Source organism: Tenrec ecaudatus, chromosome 2 (genome assembly GCF_050624435.1).
Source record: "Tenrec ecaudatus isolate mTenEca1 chromosome 2, mTenEca1.hap1, whole genome shotgun sequence".
NCBI classification, from domain to species: Eukaryota; Metazoa; Chordata; class Mammalia; order Afrosoricida; family Tenrecidae; genus Tenrec; species Tenrec ecaudatus.
Window position 1 is genome coordinate 302,698,241 of NC_134531.1, and position 19,735 is coordinate 302,717,975.

The 19,735-nt window shown below is 41.9% G+C and overlaps 1 protein-coding gene across 1 annotated transcript in view; it reads left to right on the forward strand.

Annotated features, from left to right (window-relative positions):
- Window positions 1–14,512, forward strand: part of IMPG2 (interphotoreceptor matrix proteoglycan 2) — a 113,560-nt gene extending 99,048 nt beyond the window's left edge. Inside the window, exons 18-19 of the mRNA XM_075542609.1 lie at window positions 8,106–8,316; window positions 8,719–14,512. Of these exons, the coding sequence (XP_075398724.1) occupies window positions 8,106–8,316; window positions 8,719–8,802 (295 nt within the window). The 3' untranslated portion in view covers window positions 8,803–14,512. The remainder of the gene's footprint in view (window positions 1–8,105; window positions 8,317–8,718) is intronic.
- Window positions 14,513–19,735: the final 5,223 nt, after the last annotated feature.

The following is a 19,735-nucleotide window of genomic DNA, read 5'->3' on the forward strand; positions in this document are numbered from 1 at the left end:
TTTTCATGTGTTTATGTATTTCTATCAGCCTTCCTATGATAAATGCCTTTGCTGTATCCCAAAGGTTTTGGCACGTTGTATTTTCATTCTCACTGGTTTCTAGAAACTTCCTGATTTCATTTCTGATCTGGGCCAATACCCACTCCTTTTGCAATAGAGAGTTATTTATCCTCCAATTGTTTGTCCTTGTTTTCTTCATCGTCCTTTGGTTGATATTCAGCCTTATGGCCTAGTGGTCAGAGAGGTCTGTATATTCTCTTTGTACTTGAATTTTCTCAGATTTGGCTTGTGTCACAGCATGTGGTCTGTCTTTGAGTATGTGCCATGTGGCCTCGAAAAGAATGTGATTTTTTTGTATTGGGGTGGAATGCTCTGAAAATATCTATCAGGTCAAGTCATCCAATTGTGCTGTTTAGATCTGTAGGCTCCATGTTAAATTTCTTTCCCTGTGATCTTTTTCAGAGAGTGGTATATTAAAGTTATCTACTATAATTGTTGAGCCTGTGATTTATTTTTTCATCTTTTTGAGTGTTTGATTAATGAATTTCGCGGGTCTCTAGTTGGGTGTGTACATATATATATATATATATAAATGATATTCACTGGTTCTTGGTCTACTGTTTCATTGAGCATTATATAATGCTCCTCCTTGTCTCTTGTTATGGCTTGTACTTTGAGATCAATTTTGTCATAAATCAAGATTGCTGCCCATGTTTTTTAGGTTGGTATATTTTTCTGTAGTCTTTAATTCTCAACCTGTTTTTGTCTGCAAGCTTGAAATATGTCTCCAGCTGGCAGCAAATCAATGGGTTATGTTTTCTGAATCAGTCTGTTAGCCTCTGCCTTTTTAAAAAAATTAAATACTTTTATTGGGGGATCTTACATATCTTATCATAATCCATACAATAATCCATTGGGTCAAGCACCTTTGTACATATGCTGCCATCATCATTTTCTTTTTTTTTTAGTTTCTCTCTCTCTCTCTCTCTCTTTTTTTTTTTTACATTTGCCTCTGCCTTTTAATGCCCGAGTTAAGTCAATTGATATTCAGTGTTATATCCATCTGTGGACTCTGATGTCTTCTTGTACCTTTTGTGTTGAGTGTTTTCCTACTTACCTATCTTATCAGTTTGTGTTGTGTGTGTGTGTGGTTCATTCTTGTCTTCTTTCCCGCATTGAACTAATGCTCTCTTGGGGGCTGTTTTCTCTTTGTCGGCTTATGGGTGGAATTGTTCTATGTGATGGTCTCTTATTTGTGCTTGGTGAGTGTTGATCTTCTGCCCATACTGGGTCGGCAAGGATCTTTTGTAGGGTTGGGTTTCTTTTTACACACACCTTGAGTTTCCTTGTCTGGGAAGACTCTTACTTCTCCATCTATCTTGATAGATAATTTGGCCAGATATAGTATTCTTGGGTTTGTGTTATTTTCCTTCAATTTTTGGAATATGTCACTCCACTCCCTCCTCATCTTCATCGTGTACATTGGTAGGTCTGAACATGTTCTTATTTGGGTACCTTTATAGGGGACTATTTGTTTTTCCCTAGCTGCTCTTATGATTGTCTCATTTTCCTCATAGATCGATAATTTAACTATTATGTGTCTTGGTGATTTCTTCTTGGGATTCAATCTGGCTCATGTTCTTTTGGCCTCCTGAATGGTTGCTTGATTTTCATTTATTAAGCTGGGGAAGTTTTCCTCTAAGAATTCCCTCGCTATTTTCACTGTTGACTTCTTTGTTGTGTCTTGTCTCAGTAGTCCAATTATTCTAATCTTGTTCCTCTTCATTGCATCAGACATGGCTCTCAGGTGTTCTCCAGCTCTCTGCTTGTCTTTTTGACTGATTTTCCCATTTTTGAAGTCTGCCTTGTTATCCTCTAGGTCACTGGTGTGATTCTCTGCCTCCTCAAGTCTATTGGCTAAGCCTGTTCATTTGCTACTGGCTTTTGTTATCTCATCCCTAAGGTCTTGTATTTCCCATTGGTGCATTGCCTTTATCTCCTCTATCAGTTCATCCCCTTTCTGTATTGCTTCTCTTATATCCTGTATGACTCCAAGCAGCAATCTGAAGATTTCTTTCTGTGATAGGTCAATGTCTGCTTCTTCCATGCATGTCATTAGGTTCATAACTTCTTCCGGAATTATATTCTGTTTCTCCTGATTTTTCGTTAAGACCTTTGATACTGGTTGCTGTTTACGTGTTGTTTTAAAGGATCCTGGCACCATCTTCTGTAAGTCGAAGAGCACTGGGCTCTCTCTTGGGGGACTTGTATGAGTGTTTCTTTGAACCACCTGCAGGTAGCTGCACTTCAGGGGGTTAGGCTACCGCTGTATCTTCCTGTGGTTTCACTCTGACTTAGCCAACCAGTATCCCATTATTTGGAATGTGAGTTGCATAGTCCTCTCATAGAACGCTGGTGGGGTGGTTGTGGACCCACGAGGATGGCTTTTCACTGTCTGATCTCCCAAGAAGCCATGGTGGTGTGTCCCATGGGGTTCGGAGTGCCTCAGATGACATGTAGTGTTTCCCTCTGCAACTGGAGTGCCACTGAGGTGGGTGGGTGTGCCTTCCTTGGTGTAGAGCACCGTGGATGGTGGGCGGAATTACCCTAGTTAGAGAGATTGCTGTGGAGGTTGGGAAGTTGTTCCCCCAGCAGCGTGGAGCTCCAGCACCAGTAGGCAAGAGTTCCCCTCAATTACTTGTAGGGCTGTTGGGTGTAGGCGGAAGTTCTCCCAGCCATTTGAAGGGGAGATCCCCCAGCTGCTTAGGGTATAGTGGAGGGCGGGAGTGATTTCCCCAGCTGTGTGTAAAGACAACAATGTGGGTAGAAGTTCCCCCAACTGGGCTGTCAGGGTTTCCCTAAATGGAGGGACCTGGCCTGGGAGCTGGAAATGGCTTGTGAAAGGAAATAAAGGGAGATGAGAAGGACAAAAAAGAAGAAGGAGAAAACAAGGAGAAAAGCAAAAATTAACAAACTAACACACACACACACACACACACACAAAGCAAAGACAAAACAAAGAGTTTAAAATGAAAACAACAAAAAAGATAAACTGAATCTGCTGAGACTGTGTCAGGAAAGAGAGAAGATATACAAGAAGAGGAAAAAAGAAGAGAAAGCAAAAGAAGAAGAAAGAGAAAAACTAAAGAGATAGCTGAGCCCCACGCTGTGCCGTGTGCAGCACTGTCACAGGGGGCAGGCTGGAGCTCTCCCCACTGGGTGGGTGGAGTTGCCCTTGGCAGAGGGTAGGGGACTGGAAGCCAGCAGTGGTATGTGGAAGGAAAGAGAGTGAGAGGAGAGAAATAGAAAAGAAGAAAAAAAGAAAGAGTAAAAACGGGACAAAACAACACCACTGTGCTTACTAAGACTGATTATAGGGAGCAGGAGGGGAAAAAGGAAAATGAGCTGATCCCAGGAACCCAAGCGGAAAGTGAGTTTGGAGAATGATGAGGGCAATGAATGTATAAATGTGCTTTATACAATTGATGTATGTGTGGATTGTGATAAGAGTTGTATGAGCACCAATAAAATTATTTTTTAAAAAAGACTGACTTTAGTGGGAAACAAAGAAGAAAAAAACAAAGAGTATAGAGATAGCTGATCCCTGATCACCTGAACGTGGGGCCAGAGGGATTTAATTTCTGTCCCAGAGTGTCATGTTGGTGTGCTCTTTTAGTGCAGGGTCCCACCGCTGCTGGCCGGAATTGCCCTAGCCAGCAAGATCACCATAGAGGCCAGACAGAGGTTTCCTCAGCAGCGTGGAGCACTGCAGAGGGCTGTCAAAGCTGCCGTGTGTGGTGTGCAGCAGCCCCACAGAGGGCAGGCTGGAGTTCCCCCGCTGTTTGGGAGGAGCTGCCCTAAGTGGAGGCTAGTGGCCTGGAAGCCAGCAGTGGCATGTGAAAGGAAAGAGAGGGCGAGAAGAGAAAAAAGAAAGAAAACGATAAACAAACAAAACTGGGTCCACTGAGACCAACTGGGGTGGGAAAGAGGAGGAAGAGTGAATAAAGAGAGAAGAAAAATAGTAGTAAGGAGATAGTTGAGGCCTGATTGCCTGACCGTGGGGTGGGAGGAGTTCCAACCCTGCCTCAAGGTAGTGGGGTGGTGTGCCTGCTTGGTGTCGGGTCCCACAGATGCTGGGCGGAATTACCCTCGGAGGTATGATCAGAGTGGAAGTCAGACAGCGGTTCCCACAACGGTGTTGAGCACTGGAGCTCACTAGTGTAGCTCAAGTCACCCGTTTCTAATTTTTCAGACACAATGATATTGTCTAATTGGCTACCATCTAAAGGTACTCCTACGGTGAAAAGATGGTTAAAGATAAATCACACAGCTGGTGATACTTGGATTTAAGCAAAGAATATTGCAAATGAGGTCGTCAATCAAGAAGCAACATGGAGATACATTAACTAATAGTTTTATTAGTGTTTTTTTGGCCAGGTATTATTTAATATTTTTTCATTCATATTTTAAAACTCAATCTAGTTTTGTATACCCCTTTTATTGTTTTTATTTAAGTATTCATTGTAGGAAATAATAAACCACCTTTTGGTATATATACTTAAAACAGTGATTGGGGCAGTCAACAGGTTATTACATTTTTTGAATCTCACCACCAATTGTGTATTCTCACCATATTTATTCAGTCTGTGTGCTGAGCAAACACTTTGAGAAACTGGACTGTTTGAAGATGATTGTGGCAACAGGGTTGGAGGAAGGCTTAGTAACAACCTGCCATATGTCAATGTTATGTATTATTCAATTTTTTTCACCAACTGCAAAAGCCAATGCTGAAGAAATAGAAAAATTCTACCAATGACTTCCATCGGAACTTGATCAAACATGCAATCAAAATATATCGACAGTTATTGGTGACTAGAATGCAATAGTTGGAAACAAACAGTAGTTGGAAAATATGAATTTGGTAATAAAGATGAAGCTGGAGATCACATGGCAGAATTTTTCAAAACCAATGATTTGTTCACAGAAAATACTTTTTTTTTCAGCAACGCAAAAGGCAACTGACTATACACATGGACTTTCCAAGAGGCAATACACAGAAATAAAATTGAATACACCTGTGTGAAGACACGATGGAGAAGCGCAATATCAGCATCTAAAACCAGACCAGGGGCCAACTGTGAAACAGACCATCAATTGCTCCTACATAAGTTCAGGATAAAGCTGAAGAAAAAATTTTAAAAGTCCACTGGAGCCAAAATATGGTATAGAGTATCCCATCTGAATTTCAAGAGCATCTTATGAACAGATACGATGCATTTAAAACTAATGACAGAAGACCTGATGAGTTGTGGGAGGCTATCAATGTCATTAAAAAGACAGCGAAAAAGAGACAAGATCAAAGTGGATGTCAGAAGAGACTCTGAAGCTTGCGCTTAATTATAGAGTAACTAAAGCAAAAGGAAGAAAGGATGAAGTCAAGGAACTGAATAGGAAATTTTAAAGGGCAGCTCGAGAAGACAAAGCCAAATATTATTATTACTATTTTTAAATCATTTTATTGGGGGTTCATAAAACTCTTATCACAATCCATACGTACATCCATTGTGTCAAGCACATTTGTACATTTGGTGCCCTCATCAGTTTCAAAATATTTGCTTTCTACTTGAGCCCTTGGTATCAGCTCCTCTTTTTTCCCCTCCCTGCCCACCCTCCTCTCCCTCATGAACCCTTGATAATTTATAAATTATTATTTTTTCATGTCTTACACTGTCTGGCATCTCCCTTCACCCACTTTTCTGTTGTCCATCCCCCAGGTAGGGGGTTATATGTAGATCCTTGTGATCAGTTCCCCCTTTCTACTCCACCTTCCCTCTACCCTCCCGGTATCGCCACTCTCGTCAACTGGTCCTGAAGGATTCATCTGTCCTGGATTCCCTGTGTTTCCAGTTCCTATCTGTACCAGTGTCCATGCTCTGGTCTAGCCGGATTTGTAAGGTAGAATTGGGATCATGATAGTGGGGGTTGGGGGTTGGGAGAAGCATTTAAGAACTAAAGGAAAGTTGAATGTTTCTTTTTTTAAAATCATTTCATTAGGGACTCATACAACTCTTTTTTTTCTTTTTTTTAAATTAATTTTAACAATTTATTAGGGGCTCATACAATTCTTATCACAGTTCATACATATACATACATCAATTATATAAAGCACATCTGTACAGTCTTTGCCCTAATCATTTTTTTCTCCTCTTTTCTTTTTTTACATTTTATTAGGGACTCATACAACTCTTATCACCATCCATACATATACATACATCAATTGTATAAAGCACATCCATACATTCCCTGCCCCAATCATTCTCAAGGCATTTGCTCTCCACTTAAGCCCCTTGCATCAGGTCCTCTTTTTTTTTCCCCTCCCTCCCCTTTCCCCCCTCCCTCATGTGCCCTTGGTAATTTGTACCTCGTTATTTTGTCATATCTTGCCCTATCCGGAGTCTCCCTTCCCCCCTTCACTGCTGTCCCTCTCCCAGAGAAGAGGTCACATGTGGATCCTTGTAATCAGTTCCCCCTTTCCAACCCACTCACCCTCCACTCTCCCAGCATCGTCCCTCACACCGTTCATGCAACTCTTATGACAATCCATACATACATCAATTGTGTAAAGCACATTTGTACAACAATTGCCCTCACCATTCTTAAAACATTTGCTCTCCGCTTAAGCTCCTGACACCAGCTCCTCATTTTTTCCCCTCTCTCACAAATTGTATGTTTCATCGTTGCTACACTGCACCCTGACTGGCTCATCTCTTCCCCATGACCCTTCCATAAGGGGATGTCCAGTTGCCTACAGATGGGCTTTGGGTCCCCACTCTGCACTCCCCCTCATTCTCATTGATATGATTTTTTTTCCTTTGGTGCTTGATACTTCATCCCTTTGACACCTCGTGATCACACAGGCTGGTGTGCTTCTTCTATGTGGGCTTTTTTCTTCTAATGCCTGCTTGTTTACCTTTAAGCCTTTAAGACCCCAGATACTATATCTTTTGATAGCCAGGCACCATCCGCTTTCTTCACCACCTTTGCTTATGCCTGGGAGATTAGGAGCTCAAGGCACACCAAGGTCTATTGGCGTAAGGCAGTTCACAAGGACAATGTTTATGTCCTACTTCTCTGAGTAGCTGGTGGGATATTAGAAGCTTGTGAATAGTCATCTAAGATGCACCTATTGGTTTCTTTCCAACCAGAGGAAAGCAGAGTGCTGGAAATCAAATGACACATGGAAACAATTAGTCCAATGAACTAAAGGACCACAGAAATAGCAGTCTCCACACGCTGAGACCAGGAGAACTAGACAGTGCCCTGTTATCACTACCAACACTTCGGAAAATGATCACATCTGAAGGTCCTGGGTCGAAAGGGAGGAAACTGTAGAGCAGAACTTAGAATCATAAAAGAGATCAGGTCATTAGACACTGGTAGAGACTGGTAGAACCCCCAAGACTTCCATGATGCTTACTCTTTAGGCCTAGAACGGAACAATCCTCCAAGTTCATAATAAGCCATTTATGATCAAAAGGGGGGCATCTACCTTAGGACAAAGTTCAGAGGGTTAGGAAAAGAGGCTTGGAAACAGGAAACATAGGGAGGAGGTGGGCCACGCTTGGTACCCTAAGGGGATTTCCATGAATGAACTGAAACAAACAGTGAATTAATTGTTGAATGTAAAAATCATGATCTCCTCTGTAAAACTTCACCCAGCAAAAGTAAGAAAAACTTTGGAAAAAAGAAAAACTGTGTTTATTTATTAAATACTAACATTTATCAAGGACCACAAACTGTAGGGGCAAATAAAGGCAAATGAGACATGGAAATATCTCTACAGGACCCTTGCGTCTAGTTGAACAGAGAATGATGACAAACCTAGTAAATAACAAAGTTGAGATTGATTTGAGTATTTTTTCAAAATCACTCCCCCCACCCCCCATCTGGGTCTGCTGCACGTCTTTTCCTTCCACAAAACAAGTCTTAGCCCATGTAAAATACTCTTCCAAATAGTTGAGTACTTGAAGGAGAACACGAATTAACCATGACTTTGTGTGTGCATGTATTTTGTCTTTTTTTTGCCATGGGGGTGTCCTTTGTTATGGCTCCAGCAGACCGCCCGACGGCCTCTCATCCATTGAGGATGCTGTGAAGTATCATCCTGTGTACGGAAGCCACCCGCCTGGCTACAAGCAGTACGAGGGATCCTGTCCGCAGCATCCCATCTCTAACTCTGCTCACAGAGAAGTGCTTGGCGGTTTCAGCAAAGACGAGATCACACAGATGTATGAGAGCAGCGAGCTTCCTCAAGAGGTAGGAAACCACTGTTCTGTTGTGCGGCGCTGCGGGGGGTGTTCTGGTACATGACGTACAGGAAAAGATGATCCTAGTTTGTGTTCAGTGTTGCTGAATTTTGGTCTCACGATGGCTCCCTGCCTATTAGTAATGCACTTGTGTGTGACTCAGAGCTGCACACTCACCCCAACATGGTCCCTTTTCCATTATCATTAACAAAACAACTTCTCTCCCTCCATTTCTTCTGTAGAAAGGTTTTAAGAATAACGATTTTGAGTTATTCAAAACAGTACACGTTTTCTGTTTCTCTAAAATGGACCTCTCTTGGGCGACTCAGTAAACCATAATTCCTTGTAAGAGTGAAGAATCCCTGTTGAGATTTTCCTAATGGAATGCCTCGCTTCTTCTTCTTTTTAACAGGACCATCAAGAAAGAACGAGAATTCTGGGACTGTGTGCCAGTGATCCCACGTCTGCAGCTTTGGCAAGAGAACATCAGGTGTAAGAATTCAAAAGCGCTCCTCCCTGGAGGGCCCTTCCCTGGTCAGAGGTGTACCACCGGCAGGAGCACAGTCCTTCCACGGGAGTCGGGCCTGGGCATCACCAACCGCCCTCGAAATCTTCATAGTTTATCCTACTGCACAGAGCCTCTCATACTGGGTCTTCATAAGAGCCTTATAAATTGGGTATTTCTTTTTGAAAAATTGAAAAATCTTTTTTTGGTGGTTTGGGTGAACGTTTATAGAGTAAATTGGTTTTCAACTCAGCAATTCATACACATTTTTTGCTTTAAAAATGAGGAAAAGAAGTCTCAGAGAGATGAAGAGACACAGTCACAGTATTAGCAAGTGGCAGAGAATGTTTAATACTGAGGAGTTAAAATGATCTGTGAGCAGATGCATGGATAGATACACAGCCTAAAGGGGGGTGAGAGGGAACATGGGACTATACCCATGTGTGTATATGTGTATAAACATGCACATACATAAACGTATACATATACATATATGTATTTGACAGAGGATGATTGTACATATGTATTTACCTTTGTTTCATATGTCTATGAATAGGGTGGAGCACGCAGAGGCAATGTCATGAAAACCTCTTAGACATTGAGGGAATAGAATGAATCACGAAGCCTTGAGAGGAGTGGGGGCCGGTGGGACACAAGGTCAGTTAGCATACCATAGTTCACAAAGACAATATTCTAACCCCTACTTTGCTGAGTAGTTACTGAACTCCAAATTCACTGCCAATGAGTCGATCCCACTCATGGCGACACTGTAGCGCAGAGTAGAAGGGTGCGTTTCCGAGCTGTAACTCTTGTCAGGAGGAGAACACCTCAACTTTTGCTCATGGCACGAGCAGCTGGTGGTTTCGAACTGCTGACAGCAGCTCAATGTGTACTGCACTGTGCTGCCGGGACTGAGTGATAACTGGGATCTTGAAAACGGTGAGGTGTAATCCGTGGCAGCTCCCTCTGTGGAGGAAGGAAGAGTGACGTAAATGAAGGAAGCATGGGAAGAATTAGTACCATCTTGACTGGACCACCTGAATGGCAGTCTCCGTACCCCTGAGACCGGAGGAACCGGGCGTCGCATGGGCCCCACGCACAGCTGTTTTCAAAGGATCACGTTCGAAGATCCGGGATAGAGTGAGGGAACATGGTGGAATGAAATTCAAAATCATAAAAGCTACCAGGCTTACTGGTCGCATACAGACTGGTGGAAAGCCCAAGACTATGGTTCTTAGGCTTCGGGAATGAACACAACCAGCTGGCTTAGTTTTCAGACAACAACGGACAGGTCTACAGGGGACTAATGGCAACCATTGGAAACCAAAGTGGATGGACTGTGTTCATGCCAGGACAAAGTTCCGAAGAGTTAGGGAAGGAGGAGGAAACGGATGGACGACACAGGCAGTGGGAGGAGTAATGTTACAAAGTGGGGGTAGCACTCAACGAGGTGAAACAGGATCTGTGTAGATTGTTGAATAGAAAACTGATCTTCTCTTTAAACCTTCACCTAATTCACAATAAGAAATAAAAAAGAAGACACTCCACATTCCAGTAGATAACCATCGAGGGAAGAATCGCTTAATCTATGCATCATTTTTACTTTTCACGTGCACTCAGAATTCTCGTCTACGAGAAGCTTAAGAATATATTCACTGCTCTGATTTGGGCTATAGTCAAGGTGTTACATGGCCTTCATAAAGTTGATTTAAAAATGTATAGGCGAACAGAGTTTTTCTAGAAATAAACAAAATGGACAAGATCTATGAATTTAGGGAAATAGTTGACAATATTACAACAAAAGTGCAGTTTTTGGCTTTTCAATGAGCTACTCTTTGCATTTTCACGCCAGGGAAGAGCTTTAACCCACACCCCTATGTTGAAACTGATCAGAAGCTTTGAGAAGGTGGAGCTCACTTGCTACCTGCAGTATATAATTGACCTCGATTTTGAACTCTGTTGAAAGAACCCCAAACCGATCCAAAATCGCTGCCATTGAGTGAACTTCAACTCATAGCAATCCTGTGTAGAATTTCCGAGCTTGTAAATTTTTATAGGAGCAGAAAGCCTCATCTTTCTCCCACACAGTGGCTGGTGGTTTTGAACCTCACACCTAAAGGTTTGTTGCCTAACGCTTGCCCAGCAGTGCCACTGGTTGAAAGAAGAGATTTTAAAATAAATCAGTAACTTTGGGACACAATGGTTTTTCCAGTTAAAAATTTCAGGACGTAATAAGAGCTGTGACCAGTTCTATACCTACAAAGACAAGCACCTGCATTTAAGCAGTTCTTTATTCCTTTAAGACGTTTTCTACAAGAAAAAGCTGGGCTGCATTTGCTCGCTGCTTCTGAATCTTTACGTCTCAATAATTGTGCCTCCATTTCCCTAGTAAGAAAATAAGATGGAATTGTTACAAAGAGAAGCCATGCTGAGTAGGTGCACATTTTGTTGCATATTTGTTATTGTCTGGTGGAATGGAAAAACTTTGAAGTAGTCTTAATATAGTTTATAGTGGGGTGTTCATCTAAATAAAATGTTGTTATCATGCACCAAATTGCTGAAGAAAAGCCATCTTTTTGCTATAGAGATAAGCATCATTTGATGCTTCTACCAGAGTTTTGAGTTCCCTAACCAACTTAGTCATGACCTCATTATTGTTAGAAGTATGCCAATATCCCATTTGTCAGACTGCCAAGGAATATATATATATAAAAAATTAGAGCGAAAGTTGAATTTAGTTATGTGGTCGGGGAGGGTACGGCACTGAGACTAGCCTGTGAAGACTGATTAGTAGACTCATATACTGTTGGATTCTTCGAGCCTCTTACTGTACCGACCACCTTGTGGGTTTTTCTAGTCCTGGTTTTATTAGCCTGGAGCACAGCGTCTACCTACCTCAGTAGTACGTCACATCTTTGGCTTTGCCTCTCCTTGGGGTCTGAATTCCCATCAACTTACAAACCCGACAGGATTCTTATTGCAATGTAACCTTGAAACAAATTTTACGTGTAGGAAATATAAAGTCAGACTGAAAATGGGCATCTTCCTCTTACTTCCCATTGTTTTTCGGAATGGGGAGCTTGTGATCATTGGGATAAGTATTTTTGTATTATTTGCCTTCATGAAAGAAACTATCTTGATATTTTTGGCCAGGGATAAAGTTTTGTTCTTTATTCACCTAACAGGGTTCATTTGAAAATTAATTGATAATTATGTTTAAAACATCATAAATGTGGCTGTTTGTTATGGCTTTATGCTTGGTGTCACTTACAAAGCTTCCAATGATTTCTGCTTACTGTGCCGAACCATTTTTCCCAAGTCTTTGTGTTGGATGAAACAGAAAAGTTGTTTCCTCATAAATCCACTCTGGAATGCAGCCGTTTGAATGTGCTTGCGAGAAGGGACGTGGATGGAAACACAGGGGATCTAGCAAGTCGCTGTCTGAAACTGAAGCACCAGGAAGGGTTTCTTCCACAAGTCAAGAACTGAAGTGGCAACTTGGGAATTCCGACACACCTTTCTGTCTCTGATTTCCCTTTGTATGATGTTTTCATGTACGAACAAATCACTCAGCGCCCCATGCGTGTCTGCTCCCCAGCTTTTAGTTGGAAGAGTTATGGAAATCTCTCAGAAAAGAGCAGGGAGTCCCTGTCCAGCAATAACGATTTTGATGCTGTCTTTCCTGTAGCTGCATTGCAGCGTGAGAGACTGGAAAATACAAACTTTCCTGAAGACCCATGGTTGCACCTAGTGAAAGGTCACAGAAAGCGACCTCTCTGCTCAGTGGAGCAGGACAAACTCTCCCTGAAGAAACGACACAGCCCATTGCCATGGTGTCTATTCTGATTCACAGTGTCTCTCGAGGGCAGAGTGGACTTGTATCGTAAGACTGTCTGTCAGTCTTCCTGTAAGCAGGCGGCCTCCCCACTCTTCCCTGGAGCGGCTGCTGGTTCAACCATTTGGTTAGTAGCCCAACATTTAGCCCACTGCACCACCAGGGCCCATACCCACAAAGAGCAGAAGATATCTTCTTCAAAAGAGCTTTCTTTAACGTTAACTCAAGACTAAAAAAAAAAAAAAAAAGAGGTAGCTTTGAGAACTGAATTTGTGCACGTGACTCTTGTTCTTCTCATGGGTCCTTGCTAGAGGAGGAGTTTGATGCACAGGCCCAGCTTCCATTGCTGTAATAGTTAAAACGACACATTCACGTTTAGGTGGCCCGAAGACTTATGAAAGGAGCTCCGTGCTCAAGAGCTCAGCTGCTAACCGGAAGGTCCTCAGTTTGCACCCAGCAGCCACTCCAAGAAGGCAGGTGTGGCAGCCTGCTTCCCTGGGTCTCCTACCCTGGGAAGGCCCGTGAGCACAGCGCTACTCTGTGCTAGATGCTGTCTGGAAGCTGGGATGTACTGGACGTCGGAGGCCCACGCACTTTGCATAATAAAACGAACGCAGGGTAATATGATGATTGTATTCCCACCTTGTATTTGTTTTTTGCCTTTGGCAGCATCTAGTCGCAATGCACAATGGGCTGGCTCTCCTTGTTTGTTTTTTTTCTCACACCGCAAACGGTAATAGAACAGCCCTGACCTAATATTATCTAGGACATAAAGGTGGAAACTGCACACGTATTCTTTGTAGACTCTAAAAAACATTGGCTCACACATGACACCTGAACTAGCTACTCATTTGCGTGTTGGTTCTACAAGGCTTACTTCCCTTTCATGATTTTTAGGCCTTTGGTATCTTTGCGTCATTACATATTTTCCATGAAGGATACGTTAACACTTATGAGCCCTTGAATCGGCTTTCCATTATTCAATGGTAAGAGAAGACAACATATTTGTTCCACAGGAAACAATGGATCTAGGAGAATAATTTTATAAATTGAAATGTTTTAGCTAAGAAAAAAAATGGGTCAAATTTTCTTTCCTAAAAATGTTGCAAATCATTCCCAGTAAGGATGGGTGGGGCTAGCCTTCCTAATTTAAGTTCCAGCTGCAATGAGTCAGGGATCCCAGCTCATTTTATTCCCAAGTGTGTGATAAATGCAGCAATATGGTGTGAAGTTACAGTCTGCAACTCAGTTGCACTGTATTCCACAAAGGATCCTGGGTGAGGATGGGCAGGCAGGAGGGTAACATAATTGATTAAAGCAATTTGCCTGGAAATTTCCTAGCTCTGTACATGATATAAAACCTTACACAACTTCCCTTACTTAATAAAACGCAGGTTAAGCTAGTCCCCTTCGGATAAAAAGGCACAGGTTAAAGCATCCCCCTCATGCACTCAGCACGGCTACAACCTATGTTATGTGAGCTCTCATTCTGGCTTTGTGTGAGTGATTGGTACTATTATATACCGTTGTTGTTTTTATATATTAGATGCTGTTATTGTTGTTAATGTTGCTGTATTATACATCATTGCTGTTGTTTTCCTTAAATTTCTTTCTTTATTTTAGAGATTAACGGCACTAATAGGAAATAAGTAAACATGGTATCAGAGAAAACAAGTATAGTTATTGAAATATCAGGTCTATGTGATGATTCTTTTAAAATTTTAACTTAACTGTTTTATGTGTGACGGTGTCTTGGTGGAAGTGAAGAAGTGACATATTCAGTATGAAGGAAGGACAGGAAGGACTTTTCTTGTCTATCACGACCATTTACTCAAATGTGGTCAAATAAATTAATGTATTTTACTATTTTCTTGGAATTTTCTAGTTTTAACATTAGCTAATCAGAATTATATATTTAAGTATTGTGTATATAAAATAGTCTTCACTCTTGTATGTAATGATGCCATTTTCATTATAATAAACATCTGTTTCAAAAACTTACCTCCCTTTTTTTGTCAATTAGAAGAAAACAACATGGATTTTACGAACAAACTAAAATATGAGCGGTAATTACCATTCAGTGATACACACATGCTAACCCAGGTGAAAATAATCACTGTGTGTTTTTTTTGCAGTGATGATTTTGGGTAACTATATCTGGAACCCAATTGTTGTTTAGAATTTTGTTGATAGTTATGGATGCTGAGTCATTATTTGGCCTCTTTTGAACTTAAAAAAAAAAACTTCCATTTTTTTCCTCATCTGTTCAAGGCAGGAAAGGAAAGAAAACTGCTGGAATTGATTAAAGTCACATTAGGTTGGGGAGCTAATAACAGCTGTCTTTCAGCAAGAATGGACCGGTAGACTGTCTACAGAGGCGAGAAGAATTAAATATGGCAAAAGCAATCTTGCACATGAAACTAAAACCCAAACCAAACAAACACTGCCACGAGACTCTATAGGGCCAAACACTGCACGAGACTCTATAGGGCCATACACTGCCACGAGACTCGATAGGACAAAGTAGAACTGCTGCTTAGGGTTTCAGAAGCTGTAAATCTTGATGGGACATCTTTCTCCACAGGAAGAACTGGTGGGTTTTAACCCCCAACCTTATGGTTAAAATCTCAACCCTTACCCCGTGGCAGTGGGGCTTGTTTGCACATAAAAAGGATGAAGAAAATCCGTGACCACTTGACTTATGCAGTTTGCTAAAGAAGCAGGAATCTTCAGGGTCCTCCTGTCCCTTATGTTTCCCTGGTGTCTTGCTGGCAGTAAGATTTTGGAGACCTCAGAAAGTTGGTCTTGATTTGACTCCAAAGATTTTATGATAAAACCATAAAATGGGAAAAATACATCCAATAACCAGTGGTTTGTTTAATTAGTGACCTACTTTTATTGAGAAATTGTGAGTAATAAGCCTGTTCTTCAGAAATCTGGTCTGGACAAGCCCTAGTCACGATTAGCTCAGGCTGTCAGGATGCTGGTTCACTTAGAGGTTATTTTGGCTTTATAGCTCATCTGAGTTAGAAATTGATGGGCTGTCCCAAAGGAATTAAACCTTGGGTTAGCCTCTCCTTATAATATACATATTGTGGTGTCCGATTTTTTTCTTGATTCTTCTGCATGTCAAATTAATCTATGCAAATATAAAAATTCAATTTTAATTTCTATGGAACTAGTTGGGGAATTTGCTCTATATAATGTACGGTAGAATTTTTTAATCTTCAAAAAGAATTTTAAAAATTCTTTATTTGTGTGTATGTGTATGAATGTATGTATGTAGGGCATACTAGAATAAAGACACCAGAGAGCAGGGCAATCCTTCACACACACACACACACACACACACACACACACACACACACACACCAGCAATTACTATAACTACTAATACTGCCTTAGAGAAGAATGGGTAGTTGGCTAAATCTGTCAGTTGAATTCAGCTTCATGTCTTTTTTGAAAGTTCGTGTTGGTATGACTTCAAAACTGATGCGTGTGCGCTACTCATAGCATTAATCAATTGTGGTATTTCCTGTCGAGGTTTATTACAAAGGAACAAACAAACCCCTTGCCGTCTAGTCAACGGCAACACATAGTGACCAAGGTAGAGCAGAGCGGCTCCCTTGGCTTTCCTGGGCTGTAACTCTTTTCCAGAGCAGGTCGCCTCATCGTTCCCCTGCAGAGTGGCTGCTGGGTTCAAACCACCGAGCTGGAGGTTAGTAGCCCAACATCTAACCCAGTGTTGCCAGCGCTCCTTAGGGAAAATTGCTTGTCTTTCCTTTTATGTAACTCAATCCTTGTAGATGGCTGGTATCCTCAGGGTATGCCAAAGGAATGGCCCGAAAGAGAGAAGGCTTCTTATCAAGCTCCTCCGGGGACCATTTCCCCTTATTCAACCTAGGAGCTTGGAATGATCTGTTTGTCTTCATGCATCTAGAAAAGGTAGGCGTTAGGCTTGCTGAGCATTTCGATGATGAGCCAGCAGTCAAGGTGGCTGAGGCTGAGGCAGCAGGTGGGAAGCTGTTAAAGATCTGCGAGGTGACGAAGCGAATGCTAACACTGCCTATAACAAAGAAGGGGAATCAATTTTTGACATAGATTTAAAAAATTGCTAACTCCTGGAAAGCCCAGGAAAATAACATAGATAGGAAGTTTTTAAAAGTCTGGCGGAAAATACATTCTGCAGTTTTTATCCTAGAAATATTTGAAAACATACTCATTGGTTAAAATGTCCCTTGCCCTGTTTGTTTGTGTTTTTAAATACAGGCACCGCTTTTCTGAAGTAAAATTGATTCTATAGAAAGCTTTTTAAGAAATAAGGTTTTCTCCAAGAATTTGTGCGTTCTGGAGCAAGCTGGTGATATAAATCAAAGGAAGAATTGCTCCTTACCGCTCCTATTTTTAATCCATTGCCAGTTGAGTTGCCACACTAGAATGAGGCTCTATATCTCATTGTGCTATTTAGTGACAAGTTCAGTATTGAGCTCTCGTGCTATTGCCTTTATAGCCTTTCTCGGGCGCGGATGACACTCATCAAGAAGTGTAAGGAAACTGCTAGGTGGGAATTGTTCTTTTTAAACATCGCAGGTCTCTTTTGAAAATATAAATAAAGTTCTTTGTAGAGAAATTTATTTTCCCCATGAAATGCTCCTCGTGACACGGAGTGGGAGTGGGGATGCTCTTTCTTCCTCATAAAAGAAAGCTCTAAAACACATGTTGAGGATTGGAAATACCTCTGTTCGACACTGCGAGCTGGGGGAGAGTTTTCCATTGCTTCACTTTTTCTTATTTTACTTTCTGATTTGCCAGTGATGTTTCAAAGTCAGAAGTTAGCTTGGAATGGCAAAGCTGCAAGCTTGGGGACTTTCCATTAGGCAACAGGTTTAGACATTACTTTATTGTGAGGACGGTCTTAAATTAATTCTGACTTACAAATGTGAAATGGGTACTTTGGAAAGGTGTATGAAACTGGGTGGTTCCTTTCAGTTTTATTAAACCAAGCTGCAGGGAGTCGATATCATACAGAGTTGGAGTTTCACATTTCAGTTAGTGCACACATCATGAAAATGCTGCCTTGACCCAGTATTCTGAGGTGCTGAGGGAGGAGCCACACTGAATCGAGGCGTTTCTTGCCTCCCTCCTCCACCCTGCCATCACAATGTGCCCTTCTCTGAGTACATGTTTATATGAGGCTTTCATGATTCCCTACCTGGGAAGTCTCAGCAGAGCACCCAGAGGGAGTCAGGGCCTTGCTGACTGCCCCAGACTCCAAGGGGGAAGGGCTGGAAGAAGCGACATGGCAACTTGGAGAGAGAAATATTAATGTGCAATTCATTTCCCCCCCCCCCCCAGGAATTTCCATCTAATTGTCTATAGAAAGTAGCCCTAATACTGCTAGATTTCGAGCACAGGTTTGGGTTATTATCTAAACTGTTTAAGGTTAAGACCTTCTGTCACTGCCAAATTATGTCACTCCAAATGTAATGTTTTTGTAACCTCTCAACTTTTTGTACTGATTTAAGGAGGAGATTATATTACTCTTTCCAAGTTTACAGAACGATTCCTCGGATGCAGAAACAGGAAGTCAAGTAGCACGAGACTCTTCCCACTTCAAATTTTCTTTTATTATCTAAAAGTGGGGAAAATATAGAAATTCGAGCCTACAGAGGCCATGTAAGACTTGATTCTGTAGTCTTAATCTACTTGCCCAAACCTAGACCATGACAATCTAATACTTCTCAAAAGGCTTCCCAGAGCTGGAAACCTAACTTCTGTTTCAGCCTCTATGGGGAAGGAGGTGCTTTTATGTTGATGTGTACAAGAAAGTTTCTACCTTGCCCTCCCCATAAGGTGCCTATTATGGATTGAGTTGTGAGCCCTCCACCCCCCCACCCAAAAAAAACCCCCCAAAACAAACGAACAACAACAATCTGGAGGAGAAAACAATGAGACCAACAGTTCCGGGGTGACATGGGAGAGGAGGAGGTAGGGAGAAAGGAAGCGATGTTGACAAACCCAGGGACAAGGGAACAACAAGTCATCCAAATTGGTGGTGAGGAAGGTGTAGAAGGCCTGGTAGGGCATGACCAAGGGTAATGTAACCGAGAGGAATTACTGAAACCTAAATGAAGGCTGAGCATGATAGTGGGGCAAGAGGAAAGTAAAAGGAAATAGAGGAAAGAGCTAGGAGGCAAAGGGCATTTATAGGGGTCTAAATAAAGGCATGTACATATGTAAATAAATTTATATATGAGGATGGGGAAATAGATCTATGTGCATATAGGTATGGGTTTAGTATTAAGGTAACAGATGGACATTGGGTCTCCACTCAAGTACTCCCTCAATGCAAGAACACTTTGTTCTATTAAACTGGCATTCCACGATGCTCACCTTCCCGACACAGTTGCTGAAGACAAAGTGGGTGCATAAGCAAATGTGGTGAAGAAAGCTGATGGTGCCCAGCTATCAAAATATATAGTGTCTGGGGTCTTAAAGGTTTGAAGGTAAACAAGTGGCCATCTAGCTGAGAAGCAACAAAGCCCACATGGAAGAAGCACACCTGCCTGTGTGATTGCAAGGTGTCAAGAGGATTAGGTATCAGGCACTAAAGAACAAAATATCATATCACTGTGAATGAGAGGGCGTGTGGAGTGGGGACCCAAAGCCCATCTTTAGGCATCTGGACATCCCGTACAGTAGGGTCACTGGAAGGAGATTAGCCAGTCAGGGTGCATCTTTATGCTATCTACTTCTTTATGCTTCCTCTCCCCCAATATCATGACCCCAATTATACCTTACAAATCTGGCTAGACCAGAGCATGTACACAGGTACAGATAAGAGCTAGGAACACAGGGAATTCAGGATAAACCCCTGAGGAACAATCATGAGAGTAGCGATACCAGGAGGGTAAGGGGAAGATGGGGGAGAAAGAGGGGACATATCATAATGATCTACATATAACCTCCGCCCTCAGGGACAGACAACAGAAAGGTGGGTGAAGGAAGACATCGGACTGTGTAAAGCATGACAAAATAACAATTTATAAATTATCAAGGGTTCATGAGGGAGGGAGGATGGGGGGGACG